Source organism: Sorex araneus, chromosome 2 (assembly GCF_027595985.1).
Source record: "Sorex araneus isolate mSorAra2 chromosome 2, mSorAra2.pri, whole genome shotgun sequence".
Lineage (NCBI taxonomy): Eukaryota > Metazoa > Chordata > Mammalia > Eulipotyphla > Soricidae > Sorex > Sorex araneus.
The window spans coordinates 35,210,122-35,228,313 of record NC_073303.1 but is presented as its reverse complement, the minus strand read 5'-3'; the positions used below and the strand labels follow the sequence as shown (position 1 = coordinate 35,228,313).

The window sequence follows — 18,192 nt, the reverse complement described above, 5'->3', positions numbered from 1 at the left end:
GCAGCTTCCACTCTCCGGCTCAGATGTCCTGAGGTGCTCGAGCTAACTAACAGAGCAACTGTCCCAGGTTGGAACAGTAGGAAGGGTTCCAGGACACCCAGCAATGGATCGGGCTCCTGGTTGGCCCCATGTCGACTGTCTCTGTCCTCTGTATCACTGCCACAGGGGTGGACAATGTGGAGTACCAGTTTGCAGTGAACAATGACACGACAGAACTGCAGGTTCGGGACCTGGAACCCAACACGGACTATGAGTTCTATGTGGTGGCCTACTCCCAGCTGGGGGCCAGCCGCACCTCCAGCCCCGCGCTGGTCCACACGCTGGACGATGGTAGGGCCCAGAGAACCCCTGGGTGGGGGGAGAGTAACCCACCTCTGCAGGTATCAGCTCTGGCTCTTTCCCGGCTTCTTGCCCTCTCTGTGCCCTGTGAGAGGGGACAAGGGCACTTCCCAACTTAGCAGGTGAGAATGAAGCCCAAGAAAACGAGAGTAACTCGCCCATGGTCAGTCGTCCAGCAGCGACTCCTGCTCCCTGTGTCAAATAGCCCGTCCTCCTGACAGCCCTGTCCCATTGAGTCAGGCAGAGGCCAGTGACGGCAATCCCTGGGTGTGGGAGACTAGACCCCACTTCATTTTCTCATCTCCAATTTGGGGCTTCTGGAGAAAAGCTCCCATTCCTCCCTTAGTCCTTCTAAGCCCCTTAGGACAGAACTGTCACTTGTAGCCTAGCTCATCCAGCCCCGCCTCCCACGGTGGGTGGAGCCGAGCTCACTGGTCCCGCCTCCCACAGTGGGTGGAGCCTAGCCCACTGGTCCCGCCTCCCACATGTGTGGAGCGGAGCTCACGCGCTTCTCCTGTCTCAGTCCCTAGTGCAGCCCCCCAGCTATCCCTGTCCAGCCCCAGCCCCTCGGACATCAGGGTGGCGTGGCTGCCCCTGCCCCCGGACCTGAGCCATGGAGAGGTGGTGAAGTACAAGATCGAGTACGGTTTGGGAAAGGAAGGTGAGTGGGCAGTCTCCCTGGGTGGCGATTATCCTTGATGAAGGGAGGCTGCGATAGCTGCTGAGTTCCTGCCTCGGTTTCCACCTTTGTAACTTCGTTCACCCCTGGAGGCCCTTCAGGCTGTGAAAGTGGAGGGAGGAACGGGCGCTGTGGGACTTGGGAAATGGGGCAGGGAGGAGGGAGGGTGTGGGAGAGATGGTTTTAGCCCAAAGAGGGGTTTTGAGCAGGGGGTGGGGTAGGAGAAGGCTGGGAAAGGGGGGAGGCGGCAGCCAGAGGAATGGGGCAGTCAGGGCTCCGGGAGACGTGGCACCCCTCAGCCTTCTCTGCTAAGCCCTGTGCTTGCGTCTCTCCTGGTGTGCAGGGGTGTGGGGAGAGGAGAGCAGGCCAACGGCCCTGGAGTCCAGCACCTCTCAGCCAGGGCTGTGCAGGGGCTCTGGTTCTGGGGACACTGAGGAGCCGGGACTCGAGCGGGGAGGGTCGCTAGCGTGGTTTCGGGAGCCCCCACAGCCCGTTCCCGTGTCCTCGCAGACCAGATCTTCTCCACCGAGGTGCCTGGCAATGAGACGCAGCTGACCTTGACCTCACTGCAGCCCAACAAGGGGTACCGAGTCCGCATTTCGGCCAGCACTGGTGCCGGCTACGGGGCCTCCTCGCAGTGGACAGAGCACCGGACACCCAGTGGACACAATCAGAGCCTGGGTGAGGAGCCAGCATGAATGGCCCATGGGGCTCTATGGGGCTCAGGTCACTCCGACCCCAGACCCAAATGCCCCCCTCCAGACACCCTGCATGCACCCGTGGGTGTTGGGGGCAGGCGTAGGTGCTGGCCTGGAAGAAGTCCCTGGGCCCCAGTGTCCCCTCTGCCTGACCCTGGAGCTTCATTTCCTGCCCGCCGTGAGCCTGGTGTCAGCAGAAGGTAGTACTCGACAAAAAGCGCCTTGTTCCACACCATAGCTGTGGCTGTGGCTTTGTGGGTCACGGTGAAGGGCTCAAATGTGGACCGGAGCACCGCAGCCAGTGGCGTGAGGCCCTGGTGGTAAGCCCTGGAACCAAACGAAGACAGCAAAACCTTGGGGGCTGGAGAGATAGGACAGTGCATAAGGCGCTTGCCCCGTTTCATCTCGGCACCACCAGCCATGTCCCCCAAAACAAAACCTGAAACGAAATCCGCCCCATTGCTGTCTCTGTGATCCTGGTCTGCCTTTCTCTGGGCCTCAGTTTTCTTATCTTTTAAATGGGGTCAATAGTGTTTACATTGTGCTCTAGGCTCGTGAGAATAGGATCTGAACACAGTCATCCCTGTGCATAGGACCCAGTGCCCAGAACACTGTCACCAAGTCACCCAGTCCTCCCCCCTGGCTGGCCAGTACCTGCATGTCCCTTCCAGAGGCCACAGCCCTGCTCTGGGCCAGGTGTGGTGCCCCTCCCCGCAGCTATTTGCTTACCTGGTTGCTCGTTCTCAGGAGCTCTCCGTGCGTTCTCCACACCCGCTTGAGGTCCAGTCTGCAGTGAGTTCAGGCCAGGGCCGGGAGCTGGCTAAAGGGTGTTTGGGAGGAGGCGACAGGCTCTCACTGGGCTCTGGGCCTTTGCTTCCTCCTGCCTCTTCCTCCCTTCCCGACCCTGCTGGCTGCCACCTCTTCAATCCTGTTCTCCTCCCTGTCCTGCTCCTGCTCCTGCTCCTCCTCTTCCTCCTCTTCCTCCTTCTCCTCTTCCTCCTACCCCTCCTCTTCTCCTCCTCTTCTTCCTCCCCTCCTCTTCCTCCTCCTCTTCTTCCTCCCCTCCTCTTCCTCCTCTTCCTTTTCTTCCCCTCTTCTTCCTCTTCCTCCTCCTCTTCCTCCTCCCCATCCCCCTCCTCCTCCTCTTCCTCCTCCCCCTCCTCCTCCTCTTCCTCCTTCCCCTCCTCTTCCTCCTCTCCTCGTGCTCTTCTCCCCCTCCCTTCCTTCTCCTCCTCCTCCTCCTCTCCCCCTCTCCATCCTCCCCCCCTCCTCCCCCTGCCCCTCTCTGCCCCAGTCCCGTTTGCTCCAGCAGAGCTGAAGGTCCGGGCGAGGATGGAGTCCCTGGTGGTGTCTTGGCAGCCGCCCCCACACCCCGCCCAGATCTCTGGCTACAAACTCTACTGGCGGGAAGTGGGTCCTGAAGAGGAAGCCAATGGGGAGAGTGGCCCTGGGGGCCGCCAGGACCAGGCGTGGGACGTGGGGCCTGTCAGGCTCAAGAAGAAAGTGAAGCAGTATGAGCTGACCCAGCTGGGTGAGGAGGCCCGGCTGGGGTGGAAGGACAGCGCAGTGGGGGGCGAATGCCTGGCATGCGGTCAGCCCGGGATGGACCCCCAGCCCCTGAGCACCGCCAGGAAGGATTCCTGAGCACAGAGCCAGGAGTAACCCCTGAGTACCACTGGGTGTAGCCCCCAAACAAGCAAAAAAGATAGCTGAATGAGCTGGTGGGACATGGACAGGAGTCCTAGGGGTGGGGCGTAGCATGACCCCAGGCCCCTGTGACCTTCCGCAGTGCCCGGCCGGCTGTACGAAGTGAAGCTGGTGGCATTCAACAAGCACGAGGACGGCTATGCTGCCGTGTGGAAGGGCAAGACGGAGAAGGCGCCCACGCCAGGTGGGGCACAGGGCAGGCGGCGGGGGGTGGGGGTCGGTGGAGGGGAAATGAGTCCGGCCAGTCCTGGTGGTCAGGCCCCCCCTGACCGGCTTTGCTGCCCCCAGCCCTTTCTGACCATTGCTTCTCAAAGTGGGTGGGATCGAAACCACTCAGGGGATGCCTGGAGCCCTGGGTGCAGCTGGGGACGCTTTCAGTGCAGAAGCGCAAGGAAGGCTGATTTCCAGAGAGGCGCTGGTGGTTCTTTTTCTGGGCGATAGGGACCCAAAGGCTTGCCTGGCTGGCAGCTGACCCCAGTTCAACTTCCAGCACTGCAGAGGGTCCCCTGAGTATGGAGCCAGGAATTGGCTCTGAGCACCCCCGGGGCCTGCGTGTTCCTCGCCTGTGAGCTGTGCTAAATTTTTGTTTGGTTTTGTCTTGGGGCCCACACCCAGTGGTGCTCAGGGCTTACGGATGGCGGGCTCAGGGGACCATACAGGGGATCAAACCCAGGTGGGTTAAGGTGCATGGAAGACAAATGCCCAGCCCACTGCACTATCCCTCTGGCCTCCACTTGGGTTAATTTTGTTGGTTGATTTTTGGGTTTGGGGCCCCGCCTGGCGGTACTCAGGGCGGACTCCTGGCTCTGTGCTCAGGGATCACTCCTGGAGGGGCCGGGAATCAGCCAGGGCTGCCCCTGGTATGCAAGGTGCCTTCCCTTCTGTGCCATCTCTCCCTCCCCATAATTTTCTCTTTGGCCACCAGGAAGCCGAGGCCTAGAGAGCTCAGCTGGTCCCACAGAGCCCAGACTGGTCCCGGGGCACTGGGTGTCAGGCAGTCTGTGTCCTACACGGCCCTGCACTGGACACCTCAGTGGCCCATCCTGCTCAGGGGGATCTGTGGGACAGTGCCAGGAGCAATCAGCCAGGAGCCCAAAAAACTGGGTTGAATTCCAGGCTATTCACTCACCAGTTCTTTTCAGGGGCACTGGGTGGGAGGTTTGAGCCACACCCGGTGGTGTTCAGAGACTGCTCCTGGCTCTGTGCTCAGGGCTCACGCCCAGTGGTGCTTAGGGAGCCATGCAGACAAGCTGTGTGCAAGGCGAGCACTTTAACTCCTCTACTGTCAGTGTGGCCAGTTAGTGAATCTTTAATTGAGTATCTACTATGTGCCAGCTCTGTACTGGGAACTGAGTGTGACAAACCACACTCATGAACCGTCTGCAATGCCCTGAGCACATGTGAGGAACCTGAGGTTAGGTCCCCTGAGCACTGCTGGGTGGGACGCTGAGCACTGAGCCAGGAATAGCCCCGAACATTGGCAGGGTGTGGCCCTCCAAAGAAAACACATCAAAAAGACTCTGGGTTTGGTCCTGGCACTGCACAAAAAAAAAGGGGGGAGCAAGCCAGAGCAATCATTTCATGAACTGTGTCCAGATTTCACCATATGCACTGGGGGGACATGCCAGATCTTCTCTCTAACTCCTCAAACTCCAGTTTCATTCTAAACTCCTGACAACTCCATGTAATGGGCCCTTTTACCAGGTCCACTTTCTGGAGTGAAGGCACAGAGAGGTCATGTGACATCTCCAGGGTCACACAGCCAATAGGAGGCAGCACTGGCACGGTACCAGGGCCACCTTGTTCTTGAAACTCTGCTCCTACTGCTGTGATTTATTGCCTTTCAATTGCATTCCTGGTGGTGCTTGGAGAATTATATTGGGTGATGGGGATGAAACCCAGGTCAGTTGTGTGAGAGGCACATACCTACCCGCTGTATTATCTCTTCAGTCCCTAGAATACATTTTTACATTTTTACTGTTCCACAGTCTGTTTTAAGTATAACCTTGGCAAAAAAAAAAAAAATCACTTGGATGCGGGGCTGGAGTGATAATCCAGCAGGGAGGGCGCTTGCCTTGCACAGAGCCAATATACGGCCCATCTGGGTTTGATCCCCAACAACCCACATGGTCTTCTGAGGCCCAGCAGGAGTGACCCCTGCCAGAAGTAAGCCCTGAGTACCTCTGGGGTGGCCCCCAAAGCAAACAAACAAAAAACTTGGGTTATGAGAGCCTTGGTTTCCAAATTAGGGAAGCAGGATTAATGAAACTTGCAGCTTCAAAGGAGAGAGTGGGGGCTGGAGCGATAGCACAGCGGGGAGGGTGTTTGCCTTGCACGTGGTGGACCTGGGTTCGATTCCCAGCATCCCATATGGTCCCCTGAGCACTTCCAGGAGTAATTCCTGAGTGCAGAGCTAGGAGTAATCCCTGAGCATAGCGGGGTGTGACCCAAAAAGAAGAAGAAAAAAAGGAGAGAGTGGCTGGGGCTGGAGATGGGGCTTGGGGGGAGAGAGAGAGAGAGAGAGAGAGAGAGAGAGAGAGAGAGAGAGAGAAAGGAGAGAGGAGAGAGAGAAGAGAGAGAGAGGGAGAGGAGGAAGGGAGAGATGGAGAAAGAGAGAAGGCGGGAGGGAGGGGTTCTGCTGAGCACTGCTGGCCATTCCACCTTCTCAGAGGCAAGTGTCCCCCTTCCCCACCCTCTGCCTGCCACCCTCAGATCTGCCTGTCCCAAGGGGGCCGCCCCTGCCGCCCGCCCATGTCCATGCAGAATCTAATAGCTCCACGTCCATTTGGCTGCGGTGGAAGAAGCCAGATTTCACCACGGTGAAGATTGTCAACTACACGGTTCGCTTCAGCCCCTGGGGGCTCCGGAACGCCTCCCTAGTCACCTACTACACCAGGTGGGACAGAGGGGGCCCGGGGCCCACCCAGAGGGCCTGGGGACCTGCTTGGGGGAAGGGTGCCTTCCCACCCCAGCCGCCCCGTACCCAGTCCAGGCTGCAGGACGGTTCCCCCACGCGCTGAGACCACCTGAGCTGGGCCCTGGGTAGGCAGCCGCCCTGTGGAGCTGCCGGCTCAGCAGACGAAGTGTGGGGCAAAATGCAGCCGACCCAGAAAGTGAAACCTAAGTCAAGGCCACGGTGCCCAGGCAGTTTGCGTGGGTGGAGAATGACTTGCATGAATCCTGGTTTCCCTGAGGAGGGGGCCCCGCCCGGGGGGTTGGACAGTGAGCCCAGGAACCCTCCGTCTGTAAGGAACCTCCCTTGCCAGGAAGCGGGTGCCTTTGCTCGGGGTGAGGTGTGGGGGTGGGGTGGGGAGAGGCCTTTGGGGGGGCCCCCCCGGGGCCCGGTCCCACCAGCAGAGGGCGCTGGAAGCCCCGGTCTCTGCTTCTCTGCAGCTCCGGAGAAGACATCCTCATCGGCGGCCTGAAGCCCTTCACCAAGTACGAGTTTGCAGTCCAGTCCCACGGGGTGGACATGGATGGGCCCTTCGGCTCCGTGGTGGAGCGCTCCACCCTGCCAGACCGTGAGTGGCCACCGAGCCGTCCCATCCCCACTCCCCTCTGCCCCCGGCTTTGCATCTGTTGAGGACAGCCCTGTGCTGCCCGCATCCAGTGCCCCGAACCCGTCCTGACCTGGCCTTTGGACACGGCGGGTGACGGGGTCCAGTGCAGGTGCCAGGACTGCGCAGTGGTTGTGCCTGTCCTGCTCCTCTCAGCAGACTGGCTTGCCCAGATCATTTCTCCACTCCTAGTGGTCATCATCTGTCAGAGACCGGAGTGGGCGATAGTGCAGGGGGCGGGTATTTGCCCTGCATGTGTCCCATTGGAACCAGGTTCCACCCCCAGCTTCCCATATGGTCCCCTGAGCACCGCCAGGAGTGAGCACAAAGCCAGGAGTAAACCCTGAGCACTGCCTTGTATGCCCCCCCCAAAAAAAATGAGTGGACAGAGAGATAGTGCAGGGGTTAAGGCATTTTCCTGCGAATGGCAGTTTAATCCCAGCACTGCCTTTGATCCCCTGAGCACTGCCAGGAGTCACCCCGGAGTACAGAACCAGGAGCAACGCCTGAGCACTGCCAGGTGTGACCCAGAGGAAAGAAAGCATGGAGCAGGCTGGAGCAGTAGCACAGCGGGTAGGGCGTTTGCCTTGCACGAGGCCGACCTGAGTACAATTCCCAGCATCCCATATGGTCCCCTGAGCACCGCCAGGGGTGATTCCTGAGTGCAGAGCCAGGAGTAATCCCTGTGCATCGCCGGGTGTGACCCAGAACAAAAAAAAAAGCATGGAGCATGTGCATCCCCTGTTGGAGGCCCTGGGGTCCATCCCCTGCACCACACGAATCAGACATTTGCACAGACACACGCAGGGCGAGGGACGGGCCTGTTCCTCCTGCGAGCCCTCGGCCCTCACATGCTCTACGGGCACCTCATTACTCACGATCCCTCCCTCCCCCACCAGCTGCTCCTCAGCTTCCCGACCCTGGACACTGACCTTTGGTCCAGGATCTGAAATCGATTGCAGGATTGGGCAGTTGGAGACCTCCTGTCCTCAGAAATTTGCTTTTTTTGTTTGGGGTTTTCTTGAGGGGGGGAAGGGCCATACCCATCAGTTCCTCCTGGCTCTGCCCTCAGGAGTCACTCCTGGCAGGGCTCAGGGGACCCTTGTGGGTAATGGGGATCGAACCCAGTCAGCTGCATACAAGGGAAACACCGACCAACTGTCCTGTCTCTCCAGCCCCTGTCTTTTTAAAAAATATTGTGTGTCGGGGACTGGAGCAATATCACAGTGGGTAGGGCATTTGCCTTGCATGCAGCTAACCTGGGTTCGATTCCCAGCATCCCGATGGTCCCCTGAGCACTGCCAGGAGTAATTCCTGAGTGCATGGGCCAGTAAGAGGAGTAACCCCTGTGCATCGCCAGGTGTGACCCAAAAAGCAATATATATATTTATATATTTATTTTATTTATTTATATATACATATATTTATATATATATATTTATATATATATATAAATCGTGTGTTTGAGGGGCCAGAGTGATAGTCTAGCGGAGAGGGCATTTGCCTTGCACGCAGCAGACACAGGCTCGATTCCCAGCATCCCATATGGTTCCCCCAGCACCACCAGGAGTAATTCCTGAGTGCAGAGCCAGGAGTAATTGCTGTGTGGGACCCAAAAAAGGAAATATATATATAATATAGTGTTTGAAAAAAAAAGTGCGTGTGTTTGAGGCCACACAGAGTCATTCTCTGGGGCTTCTCCAAATTCTATGCTCAAGAGTCACCACGGAGGGTCGGGAGGAGGAGCTCAGACCTGCAGTGCTCTCCCAGCCCCACCTAAAGCTTTGGTTTATTTTTTTTCCTTCCTCCCTTTTTTTTTAAATTCCTCTCATGAAGTTCCCTCCATCCTACCTCCCTGTTTTCCTTCCTTTCTTCCTTCCTTTTTTTTTTGGGGGGGGGTGTGAGGCTTGCTGCACTCAGGCTGCCTCCTGGCTCTGTGCTCGGGAATGCCTCCTGGTGGGCTCAGAGGACCACATACGGTGCCAGAGACTGAGCTCACACCGGGGGGCCGGAGCTGTAGCACTCGCCTTGCACGTGGCTGACCCAAGTCGGCTCCTCGCAGTCAGGAGTAACCCTGAGCATTGCTGGGTGTGACCCAAAGACCAAAAGGAAAAACAGAACCACATTGCATGGACCTCATGCAAGACCAGTGCCCTCCCCCGCCTCCCTGGCCCCACAGCCCACGAGAGCAGGCAGCATCCTCCACCTCTGCCAGTTTGGGGAGCTTGAGAGGAGCCTTCGGGGTGGTCGGCAGTGCCACCCGCAGGTTCCCCTGGGCCGGACCTCATCGGGCCATGTGGCTGGGTCCCGTGGGAGGAGAGAGAGGCTGTGTCTGCACCCACCGCTCCCAGCGGCCCCTGGGAGTGGGATTCTCAGCAACGCCCCCTCTCCTCCTCTCCGCCCTGCACCCCAGGGCCCTCGACGCCCCCCTCCGACCTGCGCCTGAGCTCCCTGACGCCGTCCACGGTCCGGCTGCACTGGTGCCCCCCGACGGAGCCCAACGGGGAGATCGTGGAGTACCTGATTCTGTACAGCAGCAACCACAGCCAGCCCGAGCACCAGTGGACCCTGCTTACCACCGAGGGTGAGGGAGGGCCCCTGAGTTGGTTCTAAGGCACCTGAGGAGGCGCTGGCCGGAGGCACTGCCCGCAGCAGGGAGGGGTTGTCTCCGCGGCTTCCCAGCCCCACCTGCCAACCCCAGCTCTGCCCTCCCCTCCAAACCTGCAGGCAACATCTTCAGTGCAGAGGTGCAGGGCCTGGAGAGCGACACCAGGTACTTCTTCAAGATGGGAGCGCGCACCGAGGTGGGGCCTGGGCCCTTCTCGGGCCTACGGGACGTGATCACGCTGCAGGAGAAGCCAGCAGGTACCAAGGCTGCGGGTGGGCTGGGAGTGCTGGGGTCCCCCGCTCGCGGCGACCCTGGCCTCGGGCACCTGTGTGCGTGGGGTGCCGTGGCAGGGGTCCAGGGCCTGATCCACGCTGGCGAGTGTTTTGCCGCCAGGGCCACGACTGGACGGGAATAGAGGCATGTGGCCCAGTGCGGGCTGGGAGGTGAGGTCCAGACGGCTGGACCCCAGGGTGGGCTGGGGAATGAGCTTCTTCAGGGGGTTGCTTTGCTCGGCCCAGGCTCAGGGTGCTGGGCTTAGTGGGACGGCTCGATAGCGGCGCAGCTCCGGGAAGGGGAGATAGTCCTGCCCGAAGGGAAGGCCCGGCGGTAGGTGGTAGGCTGAGCACAAGCTGAGCGGGCGCCCCTGAGCGGGGGCCTCTGGGGACGGGCCCTGAGGCCTGGCAAGGATTTGTTTTGGTTCGGTTTGGGGGCTGCACCAGGCAGTGCCCGGGTGCCGGCGACCATGCAGGGCATGCGGGCGACTCCTGCACCACGTGCCCCCCAGCCCTGGCACAGTCACACCTTCTCAAGGCGAGGCCTGCTGGCCCAGGTGGGACCACAGCTCCTGGGGGCAGGGGCGGGGGGGAGGCCACTGGGAGGGAAGGGGTCATCCAGTTCCTCACGGTAGACTTTCAGCCCCCGAGCTGAGACTCCGGCCAGGGCTCCAGAGGAAGCCAGGGCCCCTGAGCCCCCACCAGCCCTGACCTGCCCCGCCCCTGTCCTCTCCCAGATTCGCTGGACGTGCACTCGGTCACCGGCATCATCGTGGGCGTGTGTCTGGGCCTCCTCTGCCTCCTGGCCTGCATGTGTGCCGGCCTGCGCCGCCGCCCCCGCAGGTGAGGGGGGGGCATGAGGGGAGAACTTTCCAGAAGGGCTTCAGAGAGCTGAGGCTTGCCCCAAGACACGCCCCCAGGAGCCTCGCATGCTTCTTTATGAGTCTGGGATGAAGGAAGCAGCGGTGACGTCCCTGCCCCCTCGGAGGCTTGGGGCCCCTGGGCTGAGGGAGGGAGGGAGGTAGGGAGGTAGGGAGGGGCGCTGGCCCTGCTGTAGCTGTCCCGGCTATGGCTATTTTGTTGCACAGGTGGGGACTGGGTTCCCGAGGCGGGCAGGAGCGGATGCAGGGACACAGCTGGTCAGGCCACCCCCGCGCCGCGCGCCCGCTCTCCTGACCACTGTGCTCGCCCGTCTGCCCTTCCAGGGAGGCTCTCCCAGGCCTGTCCACCACCACCACCACCGGGAACCCGGCGCTCTACTCCCGAGCCCGGTTCGGCCCTCCCAGCCCCCCAGCTGCTCACGAGCTGGAGTCGCTGGTGCATACCCGTCCCCAGGAATGGTCCCCCCCGCCCTCGGACATCGAGGACCCCGCCGAAGTGCACAGCCTGATGGGGGGTGGCGTTTCCGACGGCGGCGGCCGGGGTCACTGCAAGAGAAAGGTGAGCGGCCGGCCGGCAGGGGGCGCCAGAGCACAGCCCGGGGCCCCCGCGCCCGGCCGGCGCCTTCCCGGGGCGGCTGCCTGAGCAAAGGCCCAGGGTGGGGCGGGGCTGCAGGTGGGCCCGCCTGGTTCTCTCCGCCCAGGGCAGCCCCGGGAGGCCGCTTGCAGGTGACTCCGATCACGCCCGTGAAGCCGCCTCCCGGCAGCTCGGAGTGGCCTGGGGAGCCGGGGCTGCTCCAGTGCGGGAGGACAGAGGCTGATCTTCCCGCCGCAGCCAATGTCCCTGCCCTGTGGCGGAGACCCCAGATGTGCCCCCAGACTCGCAGCCTTTCTGAAGGCCCCCTGCATGCAGCCTCGGAAGCCCTGCTGTCCCCACCCCTCGGCCCCCTGCCTGCCCCCCAGCTCCCCTTCTCCCTCCCGCCTCCGCGCAGATCTCGTGGACTCAGCCAGGCGGTCCCAGCTGGGCAGGTGCCTGCGCGGGCTGTGAGCTGCCCCCAGCGGGCCCCATGCCCACCCTGACCCGGGCCCTGCTGCCCCCTGCGGGCACCGGGCAGACGCTCCTGCTGCAGGCGCTGGTGTACGATGCCATCAAGGTCAGGCAGGGTCTCGGGGATGGCCGGCTGTGTCCTGGGCTGGGGTGGGACCCCTCAGAGTCTCGGGGAGGGGGGTGGCCTGGTCATCGCCCTCCCGGAAGGGGCTTCACATAGCCACAGGCTCCGGGCTCCAGGGGCCCCGTCTCCCCGTTCCCGTCCCCTGTGGCCATTGCCCAGTGCTCGCTCCCTCACGGTGGTCGCCCTGTCTCTGCTCTCTGCGCTGACCAGGGCAACGGCCGGAAGAAGGTGCCTCCAGCCTGCAGGAACCAGGTGGAGGCCGAGGTCATCGTCCACTCTGGCTTCAGTGCATCCGAAGGGAGCCCTGAGCTCCCCCTTCAGGACCTGGTGGACCCTGCCGACCCCCCTCCTCTGGACACTCCGGCCCTCACCCCGGGCCTCGTGGACCTCGGGCCAGCAGCAGCGTGGCTGGACCGGGAGCTGGGAGGGTGTGAACCAGTGAGCCCCGGGCCAGACAGACTCAGCTGCCTGCCAGAGGCCCCCAGCGCGCCCTGCCCCTACGTGGCCCCCCAGACTGGCGAGGCGCAGCAGGAGGCCCCCGGAAGCAGTTGCCCACCTTGGACCCCCTGCCCGCCCGGAGCCGCCTTCTCCTCTTCTACTTAGCTTCTCCAGGGGGCGCAGTGGGGGAGGGGGCAGGCTGGTTGGATGTGACATATGTAGCCATGCGTGCACGCACGTGTGACATGCATGTGACACACGTGTGCCTGCAGAGGTCATCTGGGGGCTTCTGCTGGGAAGAGGGAGAAATGGGTGACCGGCCCCCCCTTCTCTGCGGCACCGGGACACCGAGCGGCTCCGGCCCGCTGCAGAGCGGAGAGGTGTGGGCCCCGCTCACCTTTTATTACACACTCTGCGAGTGTCTCCAATGCCCTGTCTGACAGACAGCCTGCCCCGTCCTGGCCGGCCCCCCTCACCGCCGTGTCCCTTGGCCCGGCTCGGCTGTCGAGCCGCTCTGCATTTCATGTGGTAACTCGGGAAGTGCCTGGTTTCAACGCTCAGAGTCCCCTCGGCGCTGCTCCCCGCCCCGCGCTGTCCCCAGCCGCCTAGCATGTGCTTCTCCCGCCTGGCTTCCGTCTCTGCACCGCTCCGGGACAACATGGCTACCTCATGTCTGCTTCGAGGCCATAGCGTGACCCCGTGTCCGCCTTCATCCCCTGGTCCCCTTTTCTCTCTGTGCCTCCATGCCCTGCCCTGGCCACCCGGCGCCCCTGCCTGCTCCACTGGCCCCTCCCCGCCCGAGGATAAGATGGGATGGGGGGGTTTCTCCTCGGAGGTGATGCATTGACTCCCCGCTGCGACATTTCCAGTCTGGGAAGGGAAGGGCCCAGGAGAAGAGTCCCGGGCCGCTCCCCCTGACTTCCCACACTGCACCCCCATCCCACAGGCTGGCTGGGGGGCAGCCGGCTCCGCTCATCTCGGGTTTGGGCTTTGGGTTTTGCGTTTGGAGTCAGTCTGAAGTTCGGTTCTGTGGAGGGGCTATCCAAGGACAAGCTGGGTTTCTGTCTCCTGTGTCCAGGACACAATGCCATGCGGTTCTCTGATTTTGCACCCCGCATCTCTGACTCTGACGGGAGCCCTTTCCTCCTGACCTGCCATTCCTCTTTTGTTTTGTAAACTGATCGGCACATTGAGGGTTAACTCCGGCTTTCCGGGCCAAATTAGAAACCACCGGTCTAGTCTATCCTTCACTTTATTATTATTATTTTTTTAATGGTGAATGTCTCTCAGAGTTGCTGCCTCCTCCTCGGGGCCCTTTCTGCATCTGCGTTTATTACACCCGCGTGTCACTCACAGTTGACACTCGCACTCCGGCTCTGGCTCCTCCCCTCCCCCTTCCCTGCAGCCTGTGATAGCACTAAAGATTATTAATGTGGGGTTTGTATCTCGTTAAGAACGGGATTGTCACTGGCGCTGTTTCTGCCGCGTTCGGCGTGCTGGTGTATAGGTTTCAGCGTTGCTCTGAAGGTCAAAAGCCTCGTTTTATTTTGCTGGTTTGATTTTCTTTTTTTTTTTTTCTAAAGGGGGGAGCAAAACCTGTCCTGAATCAAATGGCTATTTTAACAGGAGGCGCTTAGCATTACGCCACGTAGTCATTTTTCATGTTCTTGTTTAACAGGCACTGAGGTTCTGGTTTAAATTAAATAGCTGCAAATGAGACAATTTATAACCCATTAGGTTGGGTGGAAAATTGTTTCTCAAAAGCAAATAAGTAATAAATCTGGTATCTGCCTATAACTCACAGTTGATAAGAAAGAGGCCGTTACTTACTAGCCCTATATATGATTTGGGCTTCAGGTAATTTGGGAAGTGTTAGGTTTGTGTCTCTGTAGCAGTATTTTTTATTAGAAAAGTCTATTGGCCTTTTACAGTGTCTTAATCCATTGTCACCTACCATTGATGCCTTACGTTTTTTGAGTCTTTTAAACCTTCCTTTTCTTGATGCATGGCAAATATAACTGGCAATCTGTTCATTTATTTGTATTTAGTTGATGCCATATTATTTAATTCCTTTCCTGGCGCTTGTTCTCCTTCCAAATATGCTTTTCTTTAGTGTTAAGCCAAGGCATTGTTCATGTATCTGTCCCTATAATGAAATAATAAACCGTTTTCCAAAAATTGTGAAATTCTCTTTGGGATCCTGAGTGTGGAATTTCCTGCGTTTTCCTGCTCTAGAGACTGTTCCCTACCAGGATGGAACAAGTTGCATTTTGAGGGGAGAAGGTGTAGTTGTCAGCTGTGGGAAGGACATAAAACATCTTGCTCTGGTAACTAGAGGAAAATACATTTTGGGAAGATTCATTCTTTGATTGCATCTTTTTGGAGGCTGGGGGGCACACCCAGTGGTACTCAGGGCTTACTCCTGGAGTCGTTTCTGGTGGGATTTGGGGACCATATTAGAGACCATATTAGAGATCATATTAGAAACCATATTAGAGATCATATGAGACCATATGCTGGGGATCAAACGAGGTCGGTCATGTGCAAGGCAAGTGTCCTACCTTCTGTGCCAACCCTCTGGCCCCAATCGTACTCTATAGCTCTCTGGGGATCTTTTTTTTTTTTTTCCTTTTTGGGTCGCACCTGGTGATGCTCAGGGGTTACTCCTGGCTCTGCACTCAGGAATCACTCCTGGCGGTGCTCAGGAAACCATATGGGATGCTGGGAATTGAACCCGGGTCGGCCGTGTGCAAGGCAAACACCCTACCCACCTAGCCCCTCTCTTTTCTTTTTGCGGGGACTTGTTTGGGGGCCACACCCAGCGATGCTCAGGGGTCACTCCTGGCATTGCACTCAGGAATTAGTATTGGCGGTGCTTGGGGGACCATGTGGAATGATAGAGATAGAACCTGGGTCGACTGCATGCAAGGCAAGTCTCGCCTTACCTGCTGGTCTATGTCTCCAGCCCTCTTTTCTTTTCTTTCTTTCTTTCTTTCTTTCTTTCTTTCTTTCTTTCTTTCTTTCTTTCTTTCTTTCTTTCTTTCTTTCTTTCTTTCTTTCTTTCTTTCTTTCTTTCTAACTTTCTTTCTTTCTTTCTTCCTTTTTTTTCTCTCTTTAGGGCCACGCCAACTATGCTCAGGTCTTACTCCTGCCTCTGTTCATAGGTCACTCCCGGTGGGCTTGGGGGAATACATATGTGGTATCGTATGTGGTATGAAACCCAGGTCTGCAAGCATGGCTAGCTCCTCACTCACTGTATTATTGCTCTGGCCCCTGGGGGATCTCTTCTCACTCTTTCTCACTCTTGAGTGCTATTTTGAACTTTCATGGGTGCAAGCAGGTAGTGAATGAATGACTCCAGAGATTTGGGCCTAAGAGTGTGTGTGTGTGTGTGTGTGTGCGTGCGTGTTCCAGGAATTGAACTCAGGGCTTCACACATGCAAAGTAGGTATTTTGACATATCCCTGCTGCAGTCTCCTTCCCCCATTCTCATCCTGCTCACCAGAATTGCTCTTAACTGTACACTCACACACAGAGCTCTGTGCCTTCAAGCTCAGAGACCTGCAGTGGACATCCACCCTGTGTCCCTAAAGTGACCCACTACTCCAGGCTCACACCCATCTCAGGAGCGGGGCTGGATTTGGGCAGAGACTGGAAGAGTCTCCTATTTCTATCGGAGGCTGCGGGCCCATGACCACCCCCCAAATGGTCTTAAGGGTGAGAGCAGGGAGTTAATTGACAGATCATACAGAGAGATACTGCACATTTTGCACACAGCAGAACAGACATTATTTGCATATCACTCTCCAACCAAGCTTTGCGATAAAAAAGAATTAAACACTTGTCAAAATGAATTTTAAAATGACAGCAGCTTAGGGCGCTGGTTTGACCTCTCCGGAATCCAGGACAAGCCTAGAAGCCTGTGTTGAGTATTCAAAACCTGCAGGAGGAAATTCCAGGACTTTACACCCAGGGATGCCTCCCTGCAATTAAGTCAATGTTTGGCTTGGGTGGGCGGGCAGTCGGGCAGTCGGGCTGGGTGTCCCTGGTTCTGCATTTCTCTGGCACTTTGCTCGGCCTTAGGACCTGTCTCTTGGACTCACCTTCTGAATCCTGGACTGCATAAAGCCAGGATGAACTCAGCTCTGGTTTCTTCCGGAGGCCTGTGCTGCTTCCTCCCTCAGCACCAACATTAGCTGGTTTTGTTTGGGTTTGGGGATTTTGATCACACCCGCTGGCTCAGTGTTCAGGAGGGCTCAGGAGACCATATGGGGTTCGAGGAATCAAACCTGGGCCCGCTGTGTGCAAGGCAAGACCTTTACCTGCTGTACTATTGCTCCAGCCCCTAAAACTATATATATATGTGTGTGTGTGTGTGTGTGTGTGTGTGTGTGTGTATTTGGGATGGCAGTGCACACCCAGCAGTGCTCAGGGCTTACTCTTGGCTCTGCACTCAGGGATCTCTTGGCAGGGCTCAGGGGTGGGGGGCAGAGGGGGAGTAGGCAAGTGCCCTACCCACTGTATAGGGCTCTGACTCTCTAGTTTTCTACCTTGTAGCACTCTTGCTTCCAAGATTTCAAAATTGGCACCAAGTGTGGCTCATTCTGGAATGTTCTTACCTGAATGTTCTCTTCCCTCCTCGTGTGTTCTCTGACATGAATTACTGTCTTCTTTACTACATAGAAATGCAAATGTTCGGGGCGGGGAGGCTGGAGAGAGGCACAGTGGGGAGGACGTTTGCCTTGCACGCGGCCCACCGGCCCACCTGGGTTCAATCCCCAGCATCCCATATGGTCCCTCAAGCACCGCCAGGCGTAACCTTGAGCATCGTGGGGTGTGACCCCCCAAAAACAAAAAGAAATGCAAATGTCACTTAAGGCTTACTGGGGGCCATGTCTGGTGCTGGGGATTGCGCCTTGGTTGCTGGCCACGTGGAAAGCAGGCAGCAGCCCCCCTGAACTATCTCTACAGCCCCCAGAATTTTATTTATTTTTATTTTTTTTTTATTATTATTTTTTTTTGCTTTTTTGGGTCACACCCAGCGATGCACAGGGGTCACTCCTGGCTCGTGCACTCAGGAATTACTCCTGGCGGTGCTCGGGGGACCATATGGGATGCTGGGATTCGAACCCGGGTCGGCCGCGTGCAAGGCAAACGCCCTACCCGCTGTGCTATCACTCCAGCCCCCAAGCCCCCAGAATTTTAACTTCCAGTGTTTTTCCAGTTTCCCGGTCGTCTATGAGGACCACGTCGTGTGAGTGTTGTGAGTTACAGAGAGAGGATTCTTTTCTCTCTTTCACTCGGGCACCTGGCCAGGCAAGGTCTGGGGTGGAACCTGGGATACTCTGGGGCTCTCATTGTGCTGTTGGGCGTCTGGAGAAACCTGCCGCCTCAGCCACGTCTCCCGGTCCGCCGGGGGTGGCTGGAGAAACTTCTAGCAGCTGAGCGTCCCGTCCTCCGGGTGGAAGGAGCACGGAAACCCCTGCCAGACCGAGTCTTCCGCAACTTCGTGCAATTTTTAGAGAACGATCCCGGAACGATCCTGGGACCGGGTGGTGGGGAGCGGGCCCGGTGCTTCTCCACCGTCGCCCCCCACCGCGTGCCGCGCCGGACTCCGGACTCCGCGCCGCTCTCCCCGCGCGTCCCGGGGCCGGCGGCGGCCAGGGGACCCGTCGGGGCGCGGCCCGGGACGGCGCGGGCCGCTCCGGCGCAGTTCAAAGCGCAGGGGGGCGCGTCCGCCGCGCAGCCGGGAATGTCCGGCCGCTCAAAGCGCTCGCCGGCTCTTTTGTTCCCCAGACCCGGCCTCCGGGGAGCGGGGCGGGGGAGGGGAGCGGCGGGGAGCGC

At 58.7% G+C, this 18,192-nt stretch overlaps 1 protein-coding gene across 2 annotated transcripts in view; it reads left to right on the top strand.

Moving 5' to 3' along the window:
• The window catches only part of IGDCC4 (immunoglobulin superfamily DCC subclass member 4), a 40,519-nt gene extending 25,993 nt beyond the window's left edge, over positions 1-14,526 (top strand). The window contains exons 8-20 of one of the 2 annotated variants that reach the window (XM_055127743.1): positions 166-330; positions 863-1,000; positions 1,529-1,699; positions 3,029-3,247; positions 3,506-3,607; positions 6,136-6,319; positions 6,817-6,944; positions 9,394-9,564; positions 9,708-9,845; positions 10,598-10,703; positions 11,066-11,300; positions 11,731-11,892; positions 12,121-14,526. In XM_055127743.1, the coding sequence (XP_054983718.1) occupies positions 166-330; positions 863-1,000; positions 1,529-1,699; positions 3,029-3,247; positions 3,506-3,607; positions 6,136-6,319; positions 6,817-6,944; positions 9,394-9,564; positions 9,708-9,845; positions 10,598-10,703; positions 11,066-11,300; positions 11,731-11,892; positions 12,121-12,513 (2,312 nt within the window). In that variant the 3' untranslated portion in view covers positions 12,514-14,526. Of the gene's footprint in view, positions 1-165; positions 331-862; positions 1,001-1,528; positions 1,700-3,010; positions 3,248-3,505; positions 3,608-6,135; positions 6,320-6,816; positions 6,945-9,393; positions 9,565-9,707; positions 9,846-10,597; positions 10,704-11,065; positions 11,301-11,730; positions 11,893-12,120 lie in introns of both variants that reach the window. The other variant, XM_055127742.1, reaches the window with a different exon arrangement.
• Positions 14,527-18,192: the final 3,666 nt, after the last annotated feature.